Source organism: Topomyia yanbarensis, chromosome 1 (genome assembly GCF_030247195.1).
Source record: "Topomyia yanbarensis strain Yona2022 chromosome 1, ASM3024719v1, whole genome shotgun sequence".
Taxonomy (NCBI): Eukaryota; Metazoa; Arthropoda; class Insecta; order Diptera; family Culicidae; genus Topomyia; species Topomyia yanbarensis.
Genome location: NC_080670.1, coordinates 178,083,705 through 178,108,913, shown reverse-complemented (window position 1 = coordinate 178,108,913; position 25,209 = coordinate 178,083,705). Strand labels below are relative to the sequence as shown.

The window sequence follows — 25,209 nt, the reverse complement described above, 5'->3', positions numbered from 1 at the left end:
ATAAAAAAAAACAAAAAAACTTACCCAATAAAGAACACACAATAATTCGAATTAATTTAACTTTACTTTACTTTTCAAGTAACCCCACAGAAAAAAGTGTAGTACCGTTAAATCCGGAGATCGAGGATGCCATTCCAAATTACCATTTTTTGAGACAACGTGTCCTGGGAATTTACTCTGCAAGAACTTGATTGTAGCGGCTGTGGTGTGGCGAGGTGCCCCGTCTTGTTGAAAATAGAAGCTTTTCAGACCTTCTTTCTGTATTTGTAGACAGACAAAGTGCGCTAAAATCCAACGGTAGCGTGCGCCGTCGATGGCCCCTCTCTTTTTGAAAAAATAAAGACCGATGATTATTTTGGAGCACACTCCGGCCCAAACAGTTACTTTCTGGTCATGCAGTGGTGTTTGATGTATAACATGTGGGTTCTGTGTCCCCCAAATTCGACAATTTTATTTATTAACTCCGCCGGAAACGGTGAAGTGAGCTTCGTCCGTTATTAAAATTTTGTCCCAAACATCAGGTCCTGCATCAATCTTTTTTGCCACATTTCCATATTTCAATATAAAGCGCTTCGATTTCAGCGCGGTTGGTTCTTTTGTTGTAAATCGATTCATAGCTAAAATGGCACTAAATGACGTTTCAGAATTGTGTTTATCTGTCAAAATCGGCTGGAAAATGGCGGAGTTGCTCAATGTTGAAATAGGATACATCCAGATGGCGCACCCTGTAGTGATTTATTCATGTACGGCAGGATGGTATACGAGACATTTTCGTGTAGATAATTAGCCCATTCATGCTTTCTACAGCTTTTCCCTATTTTTCACTATTTTATAGAAAAGCATACGCTGAGCAACGGCCAACTTGCGCAAAATCTGCACGTCTATTTCATCGTATGTGTAAACAATTTTGTTGTTTGTTGGAAGAAACTTTTGATTCTTTATCTCAATCCAATAATGATTATCAAAATAACGCAGTGAGACCTTTTGAATCAACCAGTAGCATGTGTTTGCTTCAATCACGGATTTTTTTTTTCAATAAACGATAATTTTGTTGATCCTCGAAACGCACAGATAACAAAACTTATAAGAATAATTTAATAAATTTAATTTTTGGTAATATTTTGGTCGATCCATAGCATAGCATAGCACGAATCGTAGATGGAGTTGCAGAATTGAGCACATCCATTTGTAACCCGTCAGGGTAACAGTTTAGCACTGGGTGGAAATATACCTATTCGTGCGTACTCCCTCCGTAGAGTGTACTGTTTACGTAAATTATTATGCACACCGCTGTTTCATAATATCGTTCACTTTTTACGTTAAATTTCGTTTAAATTTTTGTTTATGAACGATTTTGTTAGTTCAGATAGGTGTAGCAAATATTGTTAAACATTTGTGAATAATTAACATAGGTAGATAGGTAGGCTTAGGTAGGTCACCGTGCTCCTCTTGCTGTTATAGTGGTTGCTGTTTATGCTGCAAGGGAGATGACAGTTATGCGGCGGTGCGGTTTTGTGGTGCGGGTTTTTGTTTCGGTCGAGTGAAGAAGGCGGCCATCGAGTTTTGATCAGTTAGTGACGGACCACGGCATCGAATAGACGCCCGATAAGTTTTGTTCTTTTTCCGGGACAGTTTCCCGCCACCATCGGACCTATTCTGCGCGGCGTGTGACGTGAGACGACCAATCTCATCTCACACTACGTGACCTCTCTCACTCAATTCTGAAGAGTCACTTCGGGTGACGTGAGACGCCCATTTAACCGCAATGAGGAATCTCGCCTCACCCGAGTCGACTCTCAGAATCGGGTGAAAAAAGTCACGTAAAGTGAGGTGATTTTAGTCACCTCACGTCGCGCAGAATAAGGGCGCATAACAAGGTACAGTTTAGTGCGCGCGTGCGACAGTGAAAAGTCCTGTCGAAAAGTGCCTGCCCGTGGTCCGAGTGCTCTGTGATTTGTGGTGTTGGGTCGCCGATTAACAGAAGCTAATTGCCAAGGAGTCGCTCGCTTCTCCGGTTAAATAAAAAGGACCCAAGTGACACCAGTACCGTTCTCACTGTGGAGGATCAGTCAAACGAGCCAAGCTCTCCTCCACAGTTAACCGTCAAGGAGAACGAAGCAGGGCGGACAAAGGTTCCCCCTGGGAAGTTCACTGCGGTGACTTCCGGGATCGTTTACGGCGAGTAGGCGATTCGTCGCCAACGTCGCTAGGGAGGTTCCAACAAAGGAGCCAAGCTCACCTCCCTAGATAAGCGCCAAGGACCATGAATGACCATGAACGCTGCAGAATATTTATGAACTCCGGTCGCTTGAGACAATATGTACTTGTTGTATGTAAGCTAATCTTATTCACAAATGATGACTGCACTTAGGAAACATTCGGAAAGACGGTAACCACCCGTACACCTCGAACATCTTAACTGTACAATGACAGAAGGCGAGTTGTCCATCCGTCACTACGACTTCACTGCATTTCCACGGTTATGTTAGCGATCCGTTGATCGCTAACATAACCGTTCACAGTAGTTACGTGGTGGCTTGACTTCCTCACATTTTATTAACAATTAACTTGCAAACTTCGTAAACGACTTTTAAGCTCGATGTGCAAATTTTCGTGCCACAATTTTATCACTCTTCACAAATTAGCACTTTCTGAGTACATTAAAATGTAACTTACATTCTAATTTTGCAAAAGGCGGACGGGAACGAAAAAAGTTCGCATCCATCATCTAATACCATTTTTACACTACAGAGTTAAAACACATTATAATAAGTATCATCAAGAAAAATGTCATCAAGATAGGAGTGTGTATCTTCGTCGCGAGCGGTTGACTCTTGTAGAGCTCCCTTCGAGTCGGTTAATTTTCATTATTTTTGGCGCAGTTTACTGCCTCCCGGTTATCGAAAGTGTCAATAAGGGTGCAATTTAACGATTATACAAGGTGAAGTGGTTTATAAAAGCATTTTCGGCATATTTTTGAGTGACGCGAGTGGTGACAGTTTGTGAAAATCGAATTCCGGCAAATGAAAAAAATGTCTTCCTCGCATTACGGGCCGTCAATTCCCGATGCAAGGACAATAAAAGTGTACAGAAAACATCTAGAAACACAGTGTATATTCTAAAAATAGTGAAAAATGGTTTTTCAGAGAAAAAAATTCAATCCGAAAAGTGAAAAAAGATACGGCAATAAGAAAAATTAGCCTATTCAAATAATTGGCGTTTCACCAGCGACTAGCGACCAGCAGGTGTCGCCCCAAAATTCTTCGCCCGAAAAATAGGTGGCAAACCAGCCAGTCGGTGCTCAGCTAATTTCGTCCGCGTCCCTTGTCACCTATTTTTATTGGGTGTTTCATAGGCGTCATTCATCTTTGGAGCCGCCTTGGATATTCAACTGTTTTTTTTACTTTCTTATTTTTTTGCGAATGAGTAGAGGTTTTGATTCTTTAATATTCGGGATTGCAGATATTTTGTCGCATGTAAATTTTGGGGGTTCGTTGATGTGATGGCACTGTAAAGGAACACGTGTCTGCCGGTCGGCAAACTAATTTCTATGTTTCTTTGGGGTTTGTTTTACCAACGGGGGAACTGATCCAAAGAGCATTCAATGTGCTTAGGGAAAACATATGGCCTTGTTTGAGTGGAATGATGACTTCAATCATGTATGAGCTTTGAGAATTGACAATTCGCGAGAGCAATCGGGGACCGGTAAGCAATTACCTTCAGTTATGTCAGCACGAAGAATAAGTGTTCTGCTGTCATGTTGGTTAGCTTTCAATTCTATCTCATGCCTCCACGCGAGTCTAAGTTTATTAATGGCATTTGGTCCTTAGACCGGCGACGACTGGGTGCTATCAGCCTTCTGCCAATAGTAGCAGAATGAGAGGGTGCGAACAGATCTAGCGAAGAAAACAATACCGTAAAAATGAATAGTTGTTGGGAAATCAGCTCCAATAAGACTTTAATTTGACTAGTATCGATGATCGCGGGTCAATACGTACTGAAAATTTGCCGCCTCTGTTTTAATGAATCTAATTTCAAGTTCCGTTATTGGTGGCAAGCCCGTGCATCAGATTAACGATCCTCTGTATTTCCCTTTAATGTTCGATATAATCGTTCTTATACGTGTATTTCGCAAACAAACCGATATTAGAAATAGGAAATACTTTCGTTGATTTATAACATTTCGAGCTATCATAACTCTTTGTGTGTATAACGTGTTATCACTCGGTAGTTTGCAACCCAAAAAATATATTGTGGAGAAGGTATAGCGAAATTAGTCTAAATAATGTCGCAATAAATAGTGATCCGGTCTATTATGCAGATAAGATTAGTTTTTCAAGGCAATACTCCCACGATCGGCTGTGTGGAGTTGAAATTGCTTTTGTTTAGAAAACATAGGATACTCTCGGTAGCCGGCTACCCAGAGTTTTAAAAGAACCAAAAACTAAACAAGATCTTCTTTTTCGAGCGATCGTGTTCTCGAAAACTTACTAAACTACTACCTAATAAAATATGTACAGGTCGCATCGCTTGCATGGAGCGAATCCTAGAACACCAACTTCGCGACACCTATGGAAGAGTCTGATGAACCTTCTGTATAAGATTCCTCATTTTATTCAAATGATCGCCGGGTAAAATCAGCACCAACACGATAGAAACCACGAAAAAATTCGTCGCGTGATTGAATATTATTAAGAAATATAAGCAGTGCTCCTTATAGCCGGCTTTCCGGAGTTCAAGTTGCTTATTTTGCTAATCGTATTAATACAACAAATGATAAATTTCCCAAATTCTCGGCAGCCGGCTGCCCAGAGCAATTATTACATGATAACGCTATTGACACACTTACTAACAACGCTCCCATTTCCGTGGTACATGTGGAGATGCAGAGGATTCCTCGGTCTCTAGTAGCAACATGTATCGGACTAACATTCCTTCCTTTCCCAGAAGATCTGCATTCGGACGTGGCCGGCGTCGGTATTGATCAGCATGCAGGGATCAGAATAGATTGCACAATGTGGCTCATCATGTTATTCCCAAATATGTTGTTCCAATGAACATTTTGCAACCTAATTTGGTTCTGGTCAATAACGGAGTAGCAACTACGGGCGATCTCTTATGCTTATGCTTATGCTCAAGAAAAATGTCATCAAGATAGCGTTAAAACACGTTTTAATTCGTAGTGTGAATGTAGTACAGTCGTGATTCGTTGGTTGGACACTTTATAACTGGACTGCTTTTTAGTTGGACTTCCGCTAGTTGGACCATTGCCCAACTAAAAAGCATTTGAATGTCAAAATCTTATGTCAAATTTACTTTGACAATCATTCTGAAAATTCTGAAAATTATTAGAGATGTGAATAGATGCAATTACACTACTAACGTCTCCGAGTTTTTGACATCTGTCAGTCGGTCCAACTAACGAATCAAATTCGTTAGTTGGACAGAGGTGTGGCCCTACCAGCGAATCACGACTGTATAAGGTTGCTGCGATCCCTTTTCTGTCCGGTATAATTTTTCTTGACAAATATTTCGGTTGATCCAACTCCAAAAACCCATTTTAGTTCAATAAGATTCTTGAGTAAAATAATAAAAAATCTTATTTTGAAATAAAGAAATAATTTATAGAATCAAATATAGACAATTATGTTGCGTGGATCTTTCCGTCGGAGTAGAGCAAATTCATCCCCCGGGAGCTGTCAATGAAGAACAAGAGCCAAATGACGCAACGTAAGCAGAGGACCATAGTTGGAAGTAGAATGGCCCAATGGATTAGGAGAATTGTGATGGATTACAGGGGGAAGGTGAAGTCTTCCATCGGGTTCTATCAACAGAGACCAGCGTAATGCGAGTGTAGCGGTTTCGACGGAATTCAAGTTCGGTTTGACACTTCTGGCACGAACAGTGGACAACACTAGTGACGGGAACTGAATGACTAACGGAAGAAACGAGATATAGGTTTTTGGAGGAAATGCACCACAGGTGATCTCTCCGTCTGCGTAAGATAAATTTAACGGCTGAAGCTATTTGATTCTGAGAGCACAAAAGAAGACTTCCGCTTCGGAAGAAAATCTGGGGGCCCTATTATCACAGTCACGTTACTTAGTGACTAGAAGGAAATTTTCGTCTAGTGACACTAGGTGACGTGACTGTGAAAGTAGAGCCCCAGATTCCGGATGAATACAGGAATGTGAGGTATGACAAGATGGTCGGTATCTCCGGATCGGTTTGCGCCTCGACAGGTACCGATATTTACAGCAGTTCTGAGCAGAAACAGTCGTTACTAAACATGCATCACAATATTGCTGAATAAAATATGTTACTTAAAATCACATTAAAACGACGCAAAAGTATACGAAAGAAAGCTGGGTTAGTAAAAGGCGGGTAGATTTCCATGCAGAGTACGATTCAGTGAACAACAGAATATACGCATCGAAAGCTCCTTTCGATTCTCCCAAGTACGCTTTCCCAAACGGATCCGGAAGCACAAATGGACGTGGGACTTTCTCTACTGTGAGCAAACAAAAACCAAGGTGACGATTCCTCACCATACCAAACTGTCATTAAATGTAAATCTCTTCACTTTTTATCATGTACTTTATTCATTCTCATCGTCTTCTGACCGAATGCTAAATTTCGTAAGGTTAATATTAGTGTAATAATGTGTGTATGAATTTGTTTTGCACCGTTTCGTTTCGATTTCCTATTTAATGATGGATAAATCACTCACTTGTAGGTTGTGTGACAATAAAGTTACCATTTTTTCCACTGCTCATCTGCTACCGCCGCCGTTCTCACTTGTTCACTTAACATTGCTCATCCGTTGCTGTGTTCCATGTATATTTGTTTGTGTTAGTTGTTTCGTTTTGTTTTTTTCTTGTTAATTAATTAAATGGGCTATCGTCTAGAGACAGTACGGCGTTAAAGGAGGTTTTTAAGGGTGTATAAATCATAGAAAGATGTCTTGCTCACTTTAGTGTATTTTTTAATGAGAAGAAAATTGATATCAATTGTGATGTATGAGAGATTAGAAGCAAAACCGGTATGATGTGTTGTTGTTTAGAATTGTCTTTAGGAATCTTGGTTGGGTCACGTTTGTTGTCATGGTTTTGTTTGGGTTCTCCGAGGGGTGAATTATAATGCCGCACGGCATGCTGCGATCAGTTAGAACTGCTACGAACGTTTCGAAGAAATGGTTGATTTGGAGAGTTTTTGTTGTTGGTTTATAGTCTTTAATAGTATGAGAAATGTGCTAATTAGAACTTGCATGCAACACGATAATCTAATTAGTACTTTTTCGGAGTAAAATATATGGTTTGTAGTAGTTTGTATACATATTTTGTAACCGTGAGTTATATCTGTTAAGAATTGACGTATGAATGGAAATGTGCTTCTGTTTCAGGCTAGCTTTTTCGCTTTCACTTCAAAAACCTCTAAAATCATGTTATTCTTAAAGCAGTGTCAATTTTCCCCGATTATTGTGTAACAATGCAAACTGTTAAAATTGTTATTTTATTTTTTTTCGATCTAGTTACCTATTATCAAACTTTAAGAACAAATCTAATTGATCAAAAACGTTAGCCAATCATCATTTCAACGTCTACAAAACCGTTTAATTAGTTTTAGATGATATCTTTTGTCGATGTGATAAGTTCAAAACTACTACAAAATCGAAACATATCGTTAAGAGCAATACAGGAACGGGTTTTGTTTTTGTTTTTTTGAATTTTACTGGATCGCAATATATTTGATATATTCTTCGTTTTCACTAGGCTACTTGAAATTGGTATTGTTTATGTAACTATGCTCATACTAGTCACGGTCACACAAGTGCAATACCTGGAAGTCTTACGTATGTAAAGTTTGTCTATCCTAAATATGCTGCAGAAACGTTTATTTTCTTGTTTGGTAGCTAGATTAAAAACTTCATACAATTTTTTTTTCGTTAGTTTTTTTTGTGGTTGTTTACGAATAGGTTCCCGTTTAATCTGTTCACTATCGCACCGCGTCGGGGTTGGAGAAGGTGCATGATAGGTGTATTATTTGTGATCTTTTTACTGTGTCGCTGGGGGGCAAAATGAAATCTAGAACCTTCAATCCTAAAATGCAATCTTCCCAAATGACCATCGTACACAATGTTCACTCTGGTTCATGTTCACAATGTTCACCCGCACAACCGAACCCCATGTACGTACACGGTGTGCGTACACACAGGTTCGTGGCACCAGTTTTCTCTTTCTCGCTCTCATCATCACTAGTGTTGAGTCTTTTTGCCTTGTGCGAATCGTTCACGTGTACGCATCCGGTTTACGTACACGGATGTTTGAATTAGAGTTTGAAAATCGTTCACTTGGGTTCGATGTTCGAGGCGAACCTGTACATCGACACAAGGCATGTTTATGGTTGAACGCGTGCACGAAATTAACTTCTCGATGTTCATGGGAAGTCTGCTCAAATGCATTGGCAAAAACGAGAATACATCGAACAACTACCTACTGTCCAATATTCATCGAAGACGTCAATACTGTGGCACGTATAGCTTTGGGGTGATGGTGGAGACGTACATCCGACTGTAAAATCATCCTATCTCCAATATTGCAAAGCGATTCGGCGATGCGTCCTCCAACCCTCACACACGCGATGCGATATTCTCCTAACATGTCTCTCTGAACCACTATTGTTTTACTCAAAGTTCAATATTTTATTTTTCTTCCTACATTTTTTTTTCTCTTCTTTCTTTTCGTTATAATAATGTCAAGTATTCAAAACACGCAATTTTTGTTATTACTATCGTTAATTTAATCACTTAATAAGCCACTTTAAATTTTTCTTTTCCTAATTTCCCTCAACCGGAAAAAACAACGGCATGTACCGGAACCTAGGCCAAAATTGCTTACGAACGCTGCGCCCTCTTCTTGATTATTTTCATTCTTTTTTTTTATTTTATTTTATTTTAACCATCTCGCTAAATTTACGGAGTAAAAAGAAAACAACCAAGAAGAGAAAGTGCTGGCGAGCAACCGGCAAAGACCGATATGTCGACACATGTGTGTATGTGTGTTTGTCTTGTGTGTGTGTGTGTGTGGTTTTGTGTGAATGTGTCAGTGTTTTTGTTGTTGTTGCAGTCGCTGTAAAAGTTGCATTGGTATGAGTGTTAGAAACAAGAAAAGAAAAATCGAAAGCGAAAATTGTTTGCTTGTTTACTAAATACTGATAACTGGGTTTTGTTGTAGTTAAACTGTAATAGATTTGTTTTAGTAAACAGTCCTTAAATGTTAATTGCGTAATGCACTCCAGCCGGAGTGCGAATTTAAGCTAGCCGCGTTATAAAGTCAATCGATTTCGCCGATACCTTTTGATATCTGGGATCACGGCATCGGCCGGATGGGGTGTGTGAGCTTGTCACAGTCAACTTGTGATGTTTTCATGATTATTTTCTATTCTCGACAATCGATCCACTGTGACAAGTTGACTGCGGCGAATCGATGTTTTGATGGAATCGATTGACTTTCGTAACTGGCTCGCGCAGTGCCTGGGAGGGGGCGATGGTGACTATTTCAGTACTATAGAGTTATTAAAATGGAACAACGATCCGATTGACATTAAATCACGAACTCGGATTCCTAACTGCTACGGATAAGAAAGTGGACTTTCGCCTACTGAACGTTTCTTATGTGTTGAATTTCTTTTGTGAGTTTTGGGTTGCTTAGGTTACCATTACTTATTGTTTACTTGTCAATGTTTCTTTGATACGAATGTCAATATTTGAAGTAAAGATTAATATCACAGTAAATATTTCAATTTATTATCGACATTTACACATACACAAACGCATTAAACTGTTGTATTTTTTCGACACTTATCCTCACTCATTCCAATTAATGCTTGCTCGCTCGCTATCTCTAAGAGCAAAAATAAAACATTCATAAAACTCTGCACGTCTAGCTAAGCTACTGTTTTGTTCTATTTTTTTACTTCCTGAAAAAAATCCTACTACTAAACTTTCGCGTTGGTGTATTAGTTACTGTTTTTATACTTATCCATTTACGTCAATGTAATTTTTGTGAAAAGGTTAAAATTCACATGGGAATATATCCCATTGAAAAGTTGCGACAGATCAGAATAATCTTTCGACCTGATCTGATAGTACAAGTTGCGTCACTGGAGCCCGAATACTAGCTAGAACCAGCCAGAATCTCGGCCAATTTTCCTGCTGAACTTTACTGGGGAGATGCTAGTCTTATATACAGACACTTTACACGCAGACTTGCGGAGACAAAAAGCATCACGGAAGTTCCCATAAGCTTTGCATGGACTTCCCCTTTGCTTCCCCTCTCAATACCCACCATGCTCGTTTGGCTCCATGTCTAAAAGCAAAAGGTCTGGCAGATGATTGTTACAGTACCTATCACCAATACGCAGAAGAAATGTTTAATAGTGAATGTGATTTTTCCGTTTGTTTACATTACCGATAGCAAAAGTGGAAGGTGCTGACGTCACTTCGTGTGTTTTGATTAATGTTCGCCTGCTGCCATTTTGGAACTCAATGACGTCATCACTGGTTGCTTCGGGATTGTTTACTTTTTTTACGTTACTAGCGCAGGCAAATCCCTTTATCTGCCAGACCTTTTAATTTACGTCATTGCGTTTGGCTGCCCTTTTAGACAGTTCGCTAGTCTGTGTATAAAGTGTCTGTAATCTCATAAATCAGTCGTCGCCAATGCGGTATATACAGATGGGGCCAAGATGACATTTTAGTATTCATAAGATGAATATTACGAGTAGTGTGTGATATCAGATTAAATCGACTTGCTTTCGTCATACCGTTCGTTCAGCTCCCATTAAATCGTGTGATGTCGACCTGTTGTACATCTAGATTATTTGCATATTTTTAGTTTCCAACATTAGCAAACCTGCATTTAGCCACACCTATTTATACCACATTGAGTCGTCGCGTGTTCGAGATCACTAGACAGCATTCCTAGTGCCAGTATAATGCCGTAGCCGATACCCTCAAATAGAAATCTATCCTCATTAATCACTTGACAAAAATTAACACACCCACATGAAAAGAAACCTCTTTTTGAAGCTAAATCTATGGATCATTTCTATGGACGCTAGAGAATTATAGTTGCTGGAATATGGAAGCCAAATGACTCCGTACGCCAACTCTATCTACTAAATGTCATTATCGCTAATATCTCTTTAATTACTGGTAGTTCACTACGACGAAAATAAACTACTGTTCCTATTCTGCACTTCAATCATCAAAATTTTCAACTCAAGCAAAACAAGCACGGACTAGATAAACTATAATCTTTAAAAAACAACCTCACACAATTGATTCACACTGTAGGACCGCTGCAGAAACTTTCGACAGATGTATTGAATAGCGTATCCACGAATCGATCACGGAGAATAAACATCCAAGCTGGAACAAGTTCACGAAGTTTTGTACCGCTACACTGTTCTATACATGAAACAAATGTGCAAAGAACGGCAGTGTATAGATCCACACAAAATTGAAAATTATCCACTGGGAAAGTCCAAAACAATGCCGTATTAATTTTCATATGAAAAAGTCCGGGGAATCGGTTGAAGATAACTAAAACGACCGCACGATACATGTTTACCCGTTTTACCCCATTTCCCAGAACTCAAGTTAGGATTAACTTCACCTTGCTCCACCTTTACAACAAAAGGCTGAGTGTGAGATATCAAAAGTAAGATTTCTTATGAATGAAAACCCGAGAAATCGATTACACATAGTTAGAGTGGCCGTACGAAACGTGTCAATCCGTTTTACCCCACTTCTTGTCATAATTCATGTTTTCAGTCAAACCTGACTACATTACAGAAACAAGCTGAACGCGTTTTGTACATAAGAAATTTTGCTTTTCATCAGCTACATTCAGCCTCTTTCCGACAAGCACAGCCAGGGTAAACTTCCCAGTTGAGTTATGGTAAGAATAGATCTAAATACTGATCACAGTAGTTCGTCTCCAACAAAAAAACTCCACACTTGTATTGGGAAGAACTGAGGTAAAGATTATACAAACGTTTCGTCCGGTTATTCTTACTGTCTTTTGTCAATACCCCAGATTATTCCACATAAGAATTATTATTTTCCATCAGCCGCATTCAGCTTCTTTCCGAGAAGCACAGCCAAGTTTAACTTGACACTTGAGATGTGGGAAGAGTTGCGGTAAAACGGGTACACACGTTTCAGGCGGTCAGTCTAATTATATTCAAACGATAACCTGGACCATTATACATAAAAATTACTTTTCATCTGCCGCATATAGCCATTTATACAGAAAAAAAATTGTTCCCAAAGTCGTGAATAAAGTGCCAGGAATTCTGGAACAATCGCGTATTTACGTTACGAAAACAGGACCGTGAACAAAAATCATGTGTTTTATAAGTGTTCAATCTCCCTTCAGCAACGCCCGCATAACCCTTTTATTAGTGAAAATATTTGATTTTATTTTGTGAACTTCAGTCACGGTTTCTACCATATCATTACCAAATCGATTTTCTGTACGTGAAATAGTTCACAGCTTTATGAACATTTGAATAAACCAAAGATTGACTCAAGATGCTGTTCATAAATTTAGAAACATTAGTTCACAAAATCAAAACATTCTGGATATCTTTTCGTGAACTATTTCACGAAACTCGGAATTTTATTCATGGATTCATTTAATCCCCGTGAACTGATTCATAATTTCTAATACATCCATGATCCAATATCCGTGCTCGTGTATTAGTTCACAAAATCATGAAATATTATTCATGTATTCGTGAACTCGTTCATGATTTCAAGCATAATAGTCACAACTAACCATGCGTGTCCGTGAAGTAAATCACAAAATTATAAAATATTATTCATGTATACGTGAACTAGTCACGACTTGCCACTCATGCTCGTGTAATGGTTCATAAAATATTATTATGTATTCGTGAATTGGTTCACGATTCCCAATATATTATTCACGATCCGTGTTCGTGAAATAATTAACAAAATCATGAAATATTTTTTATGCAATCGTGAACTGGTTCATGATACCTAGTACAATAGTCACAACTTACCATTCGTAATCGTGAAATAGTTCACAAATTCATGAAATATTATTCATGGATTCGTGAATTATATTCCTAATCATTTTCAATTTCATGCCACATGGTAGTGAAATTTTCACATGAACTCTCACAAAATTTAGGGTATTATTTGTGAAATCATTTTTGTTCCATGCACTTTTTCATGAAATGTCTTGCTGATAGCGACCAGTAACAGGTACGAACAGTAGTTATAATAAAACTATTAGAACCTCGAGCATCGTTATTAATTTGAAAAGGTTCAGTGTAATGTCTTGACAGAAAACGAAAACTGCGTTGAGCACCGCAAATCGTGTTCGTGGTATAGTTCACAGAATCAAACTGCTGATATCATGAACATGAGTCACATTTCTTCACGTGTCAAATTCGAATGTCAGCTCTAGAATAAAATATCAAAATAATGCGATGAACATAAATCACACAACTCGAGACAAACATATGAAAAATCGTGACTAAGATCATGAAATCAAGAACATAAATATAAATCTATACTCGTGACTAAAATATCACGACGTGAAATTAATTAAGAATCACGACAACGTAAAAATTGCGAAAATCGTCGCAAATTTCCTGAAATCAAAAACATAAATCACATTAATCGTGATAAAAATATCAAAAATCCCAACTGAGATCATGAAAATATGACGATAACGTGAATAGAAATTACGTAATTCGCAACAAGGATCCTAAAATCATGAACATAAATCCCGCCAGTCTGTCAGAAAAATCTGATAGTAAACTCATGAATAAAATAGAAGGGTAACGTAATGAGAAATAAACAAAAATCGTGAAAAAGGTCCTGAAATCATGAACATCGTTTGACTGTCGGCTGTGTATTCCCAAATTATGAACAAGTATCACAAAAAATAAACATGTCCAGGGAACAACAACAGTAACCTAACCAAACATTCGAATGTATCGCCGTATATATTCGGAGCGAACAACACAAATATTTTCATGAAAACGAGATTTTCTATTCTCAAATTCAGGAACTAGGTCACGGCTTTCGTGAATCGTTCAGTTCACGAAATCGTTCATAAATGAATTTATGAACGGATTTTTTCCGTGTACCGAAATATAAAGTCAGGATCAATTTCAAACTTTAGTTGTGCGAATAATTGGGGTAAAATGGGTGTATACGTTGTGTGAGATTATTCTAATTATCTTCAACCGATTCTCTAGACTTTTTAACATAAGAAATACTAAGTTTGGTCAGCCGCATTCATTTTTCTTCCGAGTTATATATTTATTCTTAAAAATAAACTCAAACGAAAGGGGAAATTGGGGCAAAACGGGCATGATGGCGTACCGCGCGGTCGTCGTAAATACTAGCAATCATCCAACCTTTTAAAAAAGATCCCTTTTTCCGCAACTTGGAACGATTAACCACTGTAGAAAACAAAAAAGACGTTAGTAGTCTAAAAGCACACATCTCTAACTGTTGTCAGATCGATCGTCAAAGTAAATTTGGCATGAAATTTTACGTCAATTGATGCGGAATTAAGCCCGTTTGGAACTTTAAATGCTGAATTATGATGCGAATCAAGATAAGATATAAGCGAGTTTGAAAAATGTAATGAAACGGATGCCAAATATTGTCGGCACACTTACGATCGTTTCAAAAGTATGTGAAGAAAACAAATTTGTGTCATACCTTTGCAGCGATCTAAGACAAGACGTAACAATCGGTTTCTTATTATTCCTTTGACATTCTTTTCGCACATTTTCTTCCGAAATCTTCCGAACAGTTTTGCTGTTTTTTTTAAATGAAAATGGAGTGTTGTTAATTTATTTTATGCCGGCAATATTTTGTATCTTGAATCCACTATAATGATGAAGGGCACCGTTTTACCATGGGTGTTCAACCACGTATTCGGTAAATGCATGATAAGTACTTGTTTCGCTTTGCCGCACAATTTTTGTTAAATTTAGTCATTTTTACTTTTTTTAATGATAATAATTTTATTTGTCAAAAGTAATGACAATCTTTTCCTATAAAAAGAGCAACACTGCCAAACATCATTTCGCTATCCCTGCAGTAACATTGCGTACGGTGCAAAAAAACAGAATCAACCAATTGGCGATTCTACTTTGAAACCGCTCACAGATAGCGCTGGAAGCAAAGTGTTGCTGATTTGATTCTGTTGTGTCATAGTGCATCTATTTTCTGTAAACATTGGTAAAAATAACTTTTAAACACCAAATCACCGATCAATTTGTTGATAATTGTTTATGAAAATGAAGGAAAACCATCATTTTATAAGATGATGAGTAAACATCTTGCGAAAAGGGTGTAAAACATAGTGGTTTCTAATATTATTCGCAGAGCTATATGTGTGCTGTTCCGAAATGTAATTTGTTGAGCACCGTAGCCGCCGCAACATCATTTCCCGTTCCTCCGAAGTCAAGTTACACCTTCATGAGATGGTGTAAATTCATGAAACTCTCCAGATCACGCGAGGAAAGAATATATCCGGTTAATGGGAGTGTCAGTTTTGTATCTTACACAGCCAATTCTTCTCTCTGATAGTCTTCACTGAATTTCCTACGTAGTCCAACGATTTTTTATAACCAGAATAATACCCCGATTACATTTCGAAGAAATGTATGAGCCAAATAGTTGCAAATGGCTGTAATTTCAGAACAATTGCAAATAAAATAAAATTTCTTACCCGTTTCATTCATATTTTGGCAGTGGTAAGCTTTTTCCGAGAAGAAAATGGAGTTTTTGTTGTAAGCTACGACTCACTTGCGGGCGAAAAAAAGCAACCTGTATCACTTTGAAAGTTCATGAGCTGAATCCTAGGTGTCGCATGACTAATTTTGGTTTTGCCGCAAATCGCCAATAGAGATCTTATTCTAAAACTACTCAACAAAATAAAACCGCCAACTGGATATATTTTCAATGGCTGGATCTTTTGGCTGCTCTAAAAAGGCCGAACTGGCGCCTATTTGCAACATCATCAGTAGTCTAAACAGCCATTGTTTTCGGAGCATTGCCGAAATGTTCCGTTTCCGCCACCGACTTCGATGCAGGCCGATAATTTGCAGGTTCCGCTACGTTACGTAGTTTACAGGTTAACTCGCTTGAAATACTTCTTAAGGATTTTTCACCCTTTATTAAGATCAATATACCCATTGACATTACCTCATCGAGTAGTTGTGAAATGGATAAAAAGTACTCATTGTTAGAAACAAAAAATACCCATTTTTTGACAGCTCGGATAACTTCCGAATGTATGGGCAATTTGAATACATGGAATGGGTAAAGTTTTTTTACCGTGTAGCCTTATCCATCAACGTTGGTATTGTGCCGTTTTGACGTTTGAATTGGGAGGAAAACGAATCGTTTACACGGTGAAGTGGGAGGTAAACAAACCGGTTCTGGGCAGGCAGTATAAAAACGCGGGATCTCATGGGGGTTTTCATTGAAAAACTCCAGGGCGGGGGATTGCACTGGTGTTGCATTTTTAGCAGAAGAGCAGAGCACTAGACGTGTTTCATTCCCATTTCTGCTAGAAAGTGGAAAACCCACGTATATGACACCCCTATACCGTTTGTATTGAACTGACATAAGTCAACATCTCTGCGGGCACACAAATTATGAGCCCCACTGACAATTCGGATTGTTCTGCTCATTTTGCTGCAGGCTCGATCCGCACTAGGTAGAAACGAAACGGCGTCAGGCGATCATTAGATGTTTGTAATCGAGCTAAAATATTGGACAATAAATTGAAGAAAAGTGTTGTTTTCGACATGTTGATGACTGATAAGTAATTTGCATAATGATTCATCAATAATAAAACGATTTCGAACATCGCAAAGTCGTGTCGTATGGAATTGATTCTGTCGATTGTGGATCGACCTTAAAACGACGTTTTAGATCTTGGTTTGAAAGCATGGCGGCGTAGCAGATACCTGGCAAAACCAGTGCAATCCACAGCGCCGGTATTTTTCAATGACAAATGTCATCAGTGTGCGTATTTTAAACGTCAGATATCTCAATAGCGATGTGCCACTTTTTTGTGCTTGTTTTAATGGAGTGCAGAAGGCGGCCATCGTATAAAAGGCAAAAAGTCACGGACCACGCTTTAGAACAACCGGCCGTTTAGTTTTGTTGTTTTTTTTTCGGGACAGTTTCTCACCGCGACCAACCAGTAATGTGAGGGTGCGTGCGTGCGACAGTAAAATATCCGTCGAAAACTGCCAACCCGTTGTCCGGGTACTCAATAAAGAGTGCTGCTAGATCCCCGAAGTTGAACAGCTAAGTGCCAAGGAGTTTTCGCTTCCCGGCCAATCGTTAGATCCTTAGCATCCACCCCTCTCACTGTAGAGGATAAGCCGAACGAGTCTTGCTCTCATCTGCAGCTAACAGCGAAGGAGAGGGACAACGGCTCGGACTGGGAAGAACAATGTGGTGTCTTCTGGGATTCCTTGCGGGGAGCAAGCGAATCCGATGATATTTCGTCACCGTCGCTAGGGAGGAGTTCCGCAATATCACCAAGTGCATTAAGTCGCATATCTGGTTGAAATGCCACATGAGATTTTTGGTGTTCCTGGAAGCACTGCAAACTTCTTGTTTGTTCTCAAATTTCTAAGCTCAAGAACTGTTTACTTCGGCTTTGTGTCAGCAAAGAGAGCATTATGATTTGTCGTGGTGAGTAGCGCAGCTTTTTTGATAAATCTGCAAAAAACAAATACTCAGAGCGTTTGTACACGTGGCATGGATAAGTGGACTCTCCTGCAAAAGGTGACTTGACACAAGTTTGAAAGGATGCACCATTTTGTCCTGTCCAGTGCGATTGTCATTCAAAATCTTAATCGTTAGAGCAACGGGCCCTTGAAGCAGCCAACTCCGTGCTTCATGGCAAACTCGAATCGGTGATTACACCGTCGTTCTCAACATTGTGAGCGGGCATGTAAACACGGTAGTCCTTCATAAAAGAGGTTTATCGCCAGTCACGTAATTTGCTTGCTTTAGTCAAAATAACACAATTCTGCACTTAAATGGGTGAGCTTTCGAAATAACTGTCAAGGCTGAATATGTCTGCGTCAGTTCTTTCGAAATCTTTAACACTTAGCGGATTGTGTTTAATCCAAAAGATCAGAGTTCAATGTGTATGATTTAAACGGGAAGTCAGAGTCTGATATCATCAACTGTTTTTTTGTCAGTAGAGTTTATTTATGTGCGGGTCTGTAGAACAACGCAAAGTGAAAAATTAAAGAATACGAAGAAAGGTAGAAATTGCAGGAGATATAATTAATTGAAAGACACGATAGAGGATGGCCAAGCAAAAATTTTGTCGGCTATCTTCACTTAATGTATGAATGGATGCTACCGATTTTACGTATGTGTAAAAACCTTTGTCTTTGTTTTGTTCGCTTGTGCAATGTCTGGGATACAACCGAACTGGACTGGTGATTCAAATCTAACAATTAAGAAATACGAAATTGACTTATGAATATTCAACGGGTCCTTAATGTGCTTTCACTGGTGAACATTTTTGCACTTAGACTGTAAAAATTATATCCGAATGAGCTGAAATTTGTCAGAGAGACTTTTTTCAAGATGTGCTTTCAAAGTGTGTCCAGTTATAAAATTCGATGGTTAGTTTCCTTCCATACAAGTTATTTGCATCCTAATATACAGCCTCCTGAATACATGCTCCCTTCGTTGCCTCCAAATACCTATACAGATTTGTGACCGAAATTTACATGAAATGAGCGACAGCCAAACATGAACGAACGTCGGTCGAATCTTTTAGAAATCCAGTTTCCAACCATCCGAAGTAAATATAACGAACGGTTGGTGAAGGAACAAATATTCAAATGGTTCTGTGATAGACGCGGGTTGAATTTTCTAATAAATCGTTAGCTCAATAAACTGATCTACACATCCAGTCTTGGGGAACGATCCTTCGTCCGTCACCTAGCCTCAACTTGTTTCTCAAAGTCTTCCGAAAAAAACGCTCCCTCCGTCACCTTTAAACATCTGACTTTGATTGGTATTAGAAACAAATCGGCATCGAACTTATATTTAAAATTTCCCAAAACTGTAGTGTTTGTTGGTGCTTCGTGTTGATAGCATTACTTTCCGGTTAGATTCGTTAGACAAATGCCACAAAGGTCACAAGACTGAGACTCCACCAAGGGCGCCAGAAGACCACGCTATGGCTCTGAATATACAATGCTATATTTAGAAAATTCAACTGTAAAAAAAGAATTTTATTTTCATTCAAAGACCCAATTCACCTCGAGCAGTAGTCCCTGAAGACAAGAGTGTTACCTAAATACTCGATTATGTCGCAATATTGAAAAATATCCAAGAAATGTGTTATAAAAAGGGTGCACAGTGGTCGGAAAACGAAAAACTTTAATCAGCATCAATTAATTTCATTTCCGAATTATGGTATCTTCGGCAATGTTGAAATATCTAGCGATTTATTTGGTTTTATCAATTTTTTTTTTTTTTATCCCTTTATGGGCAGCTAGGGCCGAGGGTGGTGGCTAGCGGGTTTCATACATCCTTGACCTGACGGACAAAGCTATGGTGCCTTGAACACAGGCAACGCAGATCCAAGGCCATCATTGAAATGATAAGTTCTGCGTTTGAGATGTACTTCCCCCGGTTGCCAGACGAATACCTGTAATTATTACTTGTTGCTTTGTATGTCTGAATCTAATGTTCAGTCCTGAGTGGTGTATGCGTGGAAGATGTGGTTTTTAGCGTTTGAGTCCAGGAGTGCATATCTGTCTAGGTTAGCGTGGGCGTTTACTAATTGTGTAATAGTGTGATCGCTAAAGGCTCGAGCATTTGAGTGCTAGCGTGTCTCTAACTTTGCGTGCATAAATTCGATATTAGATTCGTGTGGCCATTTGCATATTCACGTGTATTTTTGAACTATCGCGCGCGGACCCTGAATATGATAATTAATTTTTAGTGTATGGTAGAGGAACGTGTTGTCTAGTGAATATGAGCATCATTCTTGATTGGTCCAACTGAAGGCATGAGTCTAGGCTGATCGAGAGTAGAGAATTCCGAATGTAGCCGGTCTATGATCGCGCGAGTGATGGGTTAATGCTTGAGACCGCGATTATAAAGGTATAGGTGCTGAAAAGTTCACTTAAGTAAGGGGGTGTTTTAATGTTGGCGAAATTGCGAGCGTAGGTGTGTGTGGATGATTGAAATTGTAATGTAAGTTCGCGTCTCGTCCTGTCGTGTCTGGGGTTTCCAGGTTACATGCATTCACCAGATGAGACTAGCTTATGTCAGCTTACTTGTGCACTGGTTTCGCAGAATCGAGGCGATCATCGAAATGATAGATCCTACGAGTGAATGCACTTGGCCCAGTCACCTGTCAAGCATTTGTGTATTTGTGTGTGTTGAGATATGCGTGGAGCCTGTAAATAATATTTTAATACGGATAATATTTTATACAACAAAACAAGAAATATGTAATATACTACTTACAGTTTGTTGATCGTTCCTACTTATCTGATTCCATCGAGTATGAGAATACATCTCCATTGTTCTAAAACTTGGCGACGTCTGATGGCAGAGAAGAATCATTGTTGGCAGCAATGTTGCTCTTCTTGGATGTATGAGCTCGAAAAGGTCATCACAAGAATATAACGCATGAGACCGAAAATAAATAAAAATAATATAAAGAGAAGAGTTAGTATTGTTATTGAGTATTACTAATATGCCGATTTTTTTTCGAGAGTTGTCCTACTGGAGCTGTAGAGCTAATTGATTCAATTAAGGCATGGACCTAGACTTCTAGAATCGAGAATAGAGACTCCCGGACGTGTACGATTCATGAATGCGCGAGTGCGGGGGACTGTAGGTTCACGCTTGAGACCGCGCCCGAGTGATTACAAGTGCTAAGACGTTCATACTATTACCGGGATGTTATAATGCCTGGAAGAGCGCGATTATAGATTGCGTGGATGGCCGCGAAGGGCTCAACCATTTTTATATTTGTCTGTCGTATGTATGTGACTTTGTGTGTATACATTCGATTTTTATGTAGTTTAGTGGATATGAGCACTATATCTTCGATTGATCCACGTGAAGGCATTGGACCTATGCCGCTAGGGGCGAGAATAGGGGATTCCGGTCGAAACCGATTCATGATCGCACAAACGCGGGCATTTGGAGGTTCTCTCTCGAGACTGGGATTGTTAATTTATAAGTGCCAAACCATTCACTCAGTCACCGGGGTGTTATACTTTTTACGAGATTGTGGGTGTGGTCGTGCGTGGATGATCGCGAAGGACTCGAGCGTTTGTATGTGGACGTTTTTGTCGCGTGTGCCAGTATGTATGCAACTTCGCGTGGACACATTATTTTTATAAGCGTGTGGCCATTCGCATGTTCGCGTATTCTTCAATGATCGCGCGTCGACGTCTTGTCTAGTTTCTATCTCTATTGGTCCAACTAAAGACATGAATTTGGGCTACTAGGATCAAGGGCGGAGACCTAAGACGTGACCGATTTATGATTGCGCGAGCTTAGGTTCTTAGGTTCCAACGTTCACCTAATCAATCGGGGAGTTTGAATATTGGCGAGATCGCGGGCGTTCGCACTTGTGAACAGGTTTGTGTTATCGCGTAGGCCACGCTTGTACGTTTGGAATGAGAGACTGTTAGTGTACATGAGCGAATAAGCAATTTGTGTTAGTTAATGTTAGCATGAATCTAATTGAAAATACAGCAACAAAAGAAGAGCGCCTGCAGAGAGAATTGGGCCCAAAACCCACATTGTATATTATTTGACCATGGCAGTGGATAATAAAGGTCGCCAAGTTAAGTACTAAAATTGATCACAATGTAGCTTAACTAAAAAGAAAATAATCGTATCCCAAGTTTCTGTGATATAATCACTGTAATACTGCTTTGATGGAAAAGCCCCCGGACCGCATCAAGGTACAGTATCATGCCGAGGGCAAGCTGCTACAATGGATTTGGAGAAATAATTTGGTTTTATCAAATTAGTTCAAAATTCAATCGGTAGAGTAACGCAGTTATCAACTATTTAATAAAGCTAGATGGAAGAAGAAGGTGTCTTCGACAAAGTTGTAGGGTCAATCCTTTGCAGATTCGAGATTTACAGCTGCAGGTACATTTCGAGACAGAACGTATTGCCTGGAAAATATATTTATTTTTATCTATTTCTTCACTAGATTCTGAAGGACGAATTAGAGTGATATATGAACAGTTCTGGCGTAAAATTGCACAGGAAAAACATTTTTCTAACAGACATGAAATGACAAAAAGATAAACTTTCAATACAGACTTCTTCTGCATCAATATTTTGGGAATTCTTAAAAACTATCTAATGGAATGGGTGTCGAATCTAGACAGAACTTTTGTACGACACTCAAATGCAAAGTGTGTTTATACTGTCAATCTAGTAGAGTTCAAACCAGGTATGTGCTACGCTGCCATAATTTTCAAGCCAATTCCATTCGATACGACTTTGTGAGGTTTGATTTCGTTTTACTATTTAAATATCAGGGTACAGAGTGATTACCATTCATCAACATGTCGAAAACAATACTTTTCTTCCATCTATTGTCCAATATTTTAGTTCGATGACAAACATCTAAAGATCGCATCATTTCTACCTAGTGCTGATCGAGCTTGCAGCAAAACGATCCTTGCGCCGTCATCCTTCAAACTTAACCCAGCAAAACGAAAAGGCGACTACGCGAGTTTAAATGGAGGTAGTTTGTTGAAATTTTGTTCGAAACTACCCACCGTAACTTGCTCTTCACTGTAAAAACAGTGTGATAACGAAACTGACTTTCACACGATCGTTCACCATTCAACTTGGATGTATGTTCCCCGTGTTTCCTAAAACCTCGAGTCTTGGAACCGGTAAACCGACCACCTGCCGACAGTCTCCAACAAACAGATCCTAACTCACCACTCAACAACGCCTAAAAGGGGCAGTAGAAAACAATGATACGTTCCTTTTTCGTGTGTTTTTTTTTTCGTTTGATTCTTCTTCTCCTATTAATAGTTAAGTATACTAATTTGTTTGTTGTCTATGTGTTTCAGTCGATTGTGGGGATGGTCTGCCGGTCTGTCTGCAGACCGGCAGCGATTGACGGTTTAATTCAATCGTGGTACACGCTTCTCTCCTCTCCTTCGGGGGTTAAATTTGAATAATTACTGAAATATTATCTTTACTTGAAATATGTATATCACACCAATGGATGCCACCACCGTGGAAGGCGATGAATATGATGGTATTTATTTTTGATAATATATAAGCTATTCCTTCCGCAATCGTTCCCTCTAATATTTTCAAATATTTGGTTGTTTTTGTGAGATATAATTTTGCTTCAACTACCCTTTATTTTTCGTACACGAATGTAGCTTTAGATTTTCACTAACCAATCATGCTATTTAATAAACCATCACTGTTTTGTTTTCAATTTGTTATTGATGTTATGTTTTTTGACAGAATCAAATAATTTGCACTGATTTTGTTTTTGAACTTAGCTCTCTCTCTTTCTTTATGTATATTTTTGCTTGTGATTGTTCAGATTTAAGCTACATGGGAAACACGCCGACGACGCTAGTGGCGCCCTAACGTAATCACAGTTGAAGGTACTCAACAATTAATAATGCGCCAAAGTGTTATTAGTACCATTGAGATAATATTCGAATGAGCGGTAGCTGGTAATAGTACAATAATTGCCAATTAAATTACCGCATAATTTATCCCTGTTCTCAATCAAATTTGTTACAAATTATTAAAAAAATGCACGACACGTTTACGGTCAGTGAGCGCTTCAAACGCGCTTAAATCTGAACATTCGCCAAACAAATTTCCTTTTTTAAAAAGCAACCGAAAATAGTGCGTTAACCGCAATTGATTAGTAGTATTTTTTTTTCGCATACGCAACTGTGAAAAATTTACATCACTCTTCTATATCTAAATGGGTAGTCAGAACGATTACATAATTCCACCGCTTTTAATTCAGTTTAGCAGCAGTGACTGGATATTTCCTCAATTAAATCTACAGCAGCATAAAAATTCAAATCTTGTCAAATATAGTCTTATAACAATCGCTTTTTAAAAAGCGTTATTGCTTAATCGTGAAGGTATGAAATACCTTCCCACGACCAAATCCCGAAGCAAGCAATCTTTTTTTCAGATTAATTCCTTTGAGAAATCAAGTTACGGTGAGGCAGCTCACACCGTTAAAATATAAAAGTCAAGGGAAGAAAAAACCAAATGGTAAACATATCCTACGTTACTACGCTAACAGCGTAAAAGTTCTAACAGCCTAAAACTAGATTCTATAAAAGATACCGTAAATAATAAGGTACCAATGCGCCCACTCAAAGGACGTCTACCATCATTTTGACCGAACGGGTCTAAGAATTTGAACTGCCCGTTCTCTGTCGCTCTCAGAACAGTCTCGCACTGGACGACGAACTGTTGGAACTGTTCTGATGTTTACCGGAGTGCTTACCCTGGTGTCATTTACCTCCGGGCGTGGATCCACCACCGTTGTTACCGCCGACGGGACCGCTGCTGTTGTTGCTACTATTGCTACTGCTGCTAGTATTGGCGCTCGTTACGCTTACCATTTCCTCCGGCCGGGGTGGAATCAACGTGAACTGATCCTGCTCGATCGGTTTCTTCAACCAATCGCCAAGATCCTCCTTGGCAAAGGCGGCAAACAGTTCCTTCTTTGCCTGCTGGTACTCGGGAATGGACATCTTGGTCTCGTAGTAGCTCGGTTTAACCTCACGGAACCGAACGATCGGTAGTTTCTCGATGACGGCAGCGTACCGCCGGTAGAAGGACTGCTTCGACAGACGGGACATTTTGTTCGTATTGGTATTGTTGTTGATCAGCTTACCGGTGAAGGAGTTGACGATTTCGACCTCGCTGCAACCGATCACCCAGTTGATGCTGAAGTTGGGCGGTTTGGTTTGATTGCGGGACTCCGCCGATGTCATCAGCGCTAGGCGCGGTTTGTTCAACCGGTATGGCGGCGGGAGCCCCTGGATGGAGCTTTCCACGCGACCGCAAATGGCACTGTGGGGATTGTTGGAAAAAAAGAA

The 25,209-nt window shown here is 39.3% G+C and overlaps 1 protein-coding gene across 7 annotated transcripts in view; it reads right to left on the bottom strand.

Moving 5' to 3' along the window:
• Positions 1-6,563: 6,563 nt before the first annotated feature.
• LOC131682941 (double-stranded RNA-specific editase Adar) overlaps positions 6,564-25,209 on the bottom strand; it is a 131,379-nt gene continuing 112,733 nt past the window's right edge. For all 7 annotated transcript variants that reach the window (XM_058964769.1, XM_058964786.1, XM_058964776.1 and 4 more), the window contains one exon: positions 6,564-25,183. In XM_058964769.1, coding sequence (XP_058820752.1) covers positions 24,619-25,183 — 565 coding nt within the window. In that variant the 3' untranslated portion in view covers positions 6,564-24,618. The remainder of the gene's footprint in view (positions 25,184-25,209) is intronic.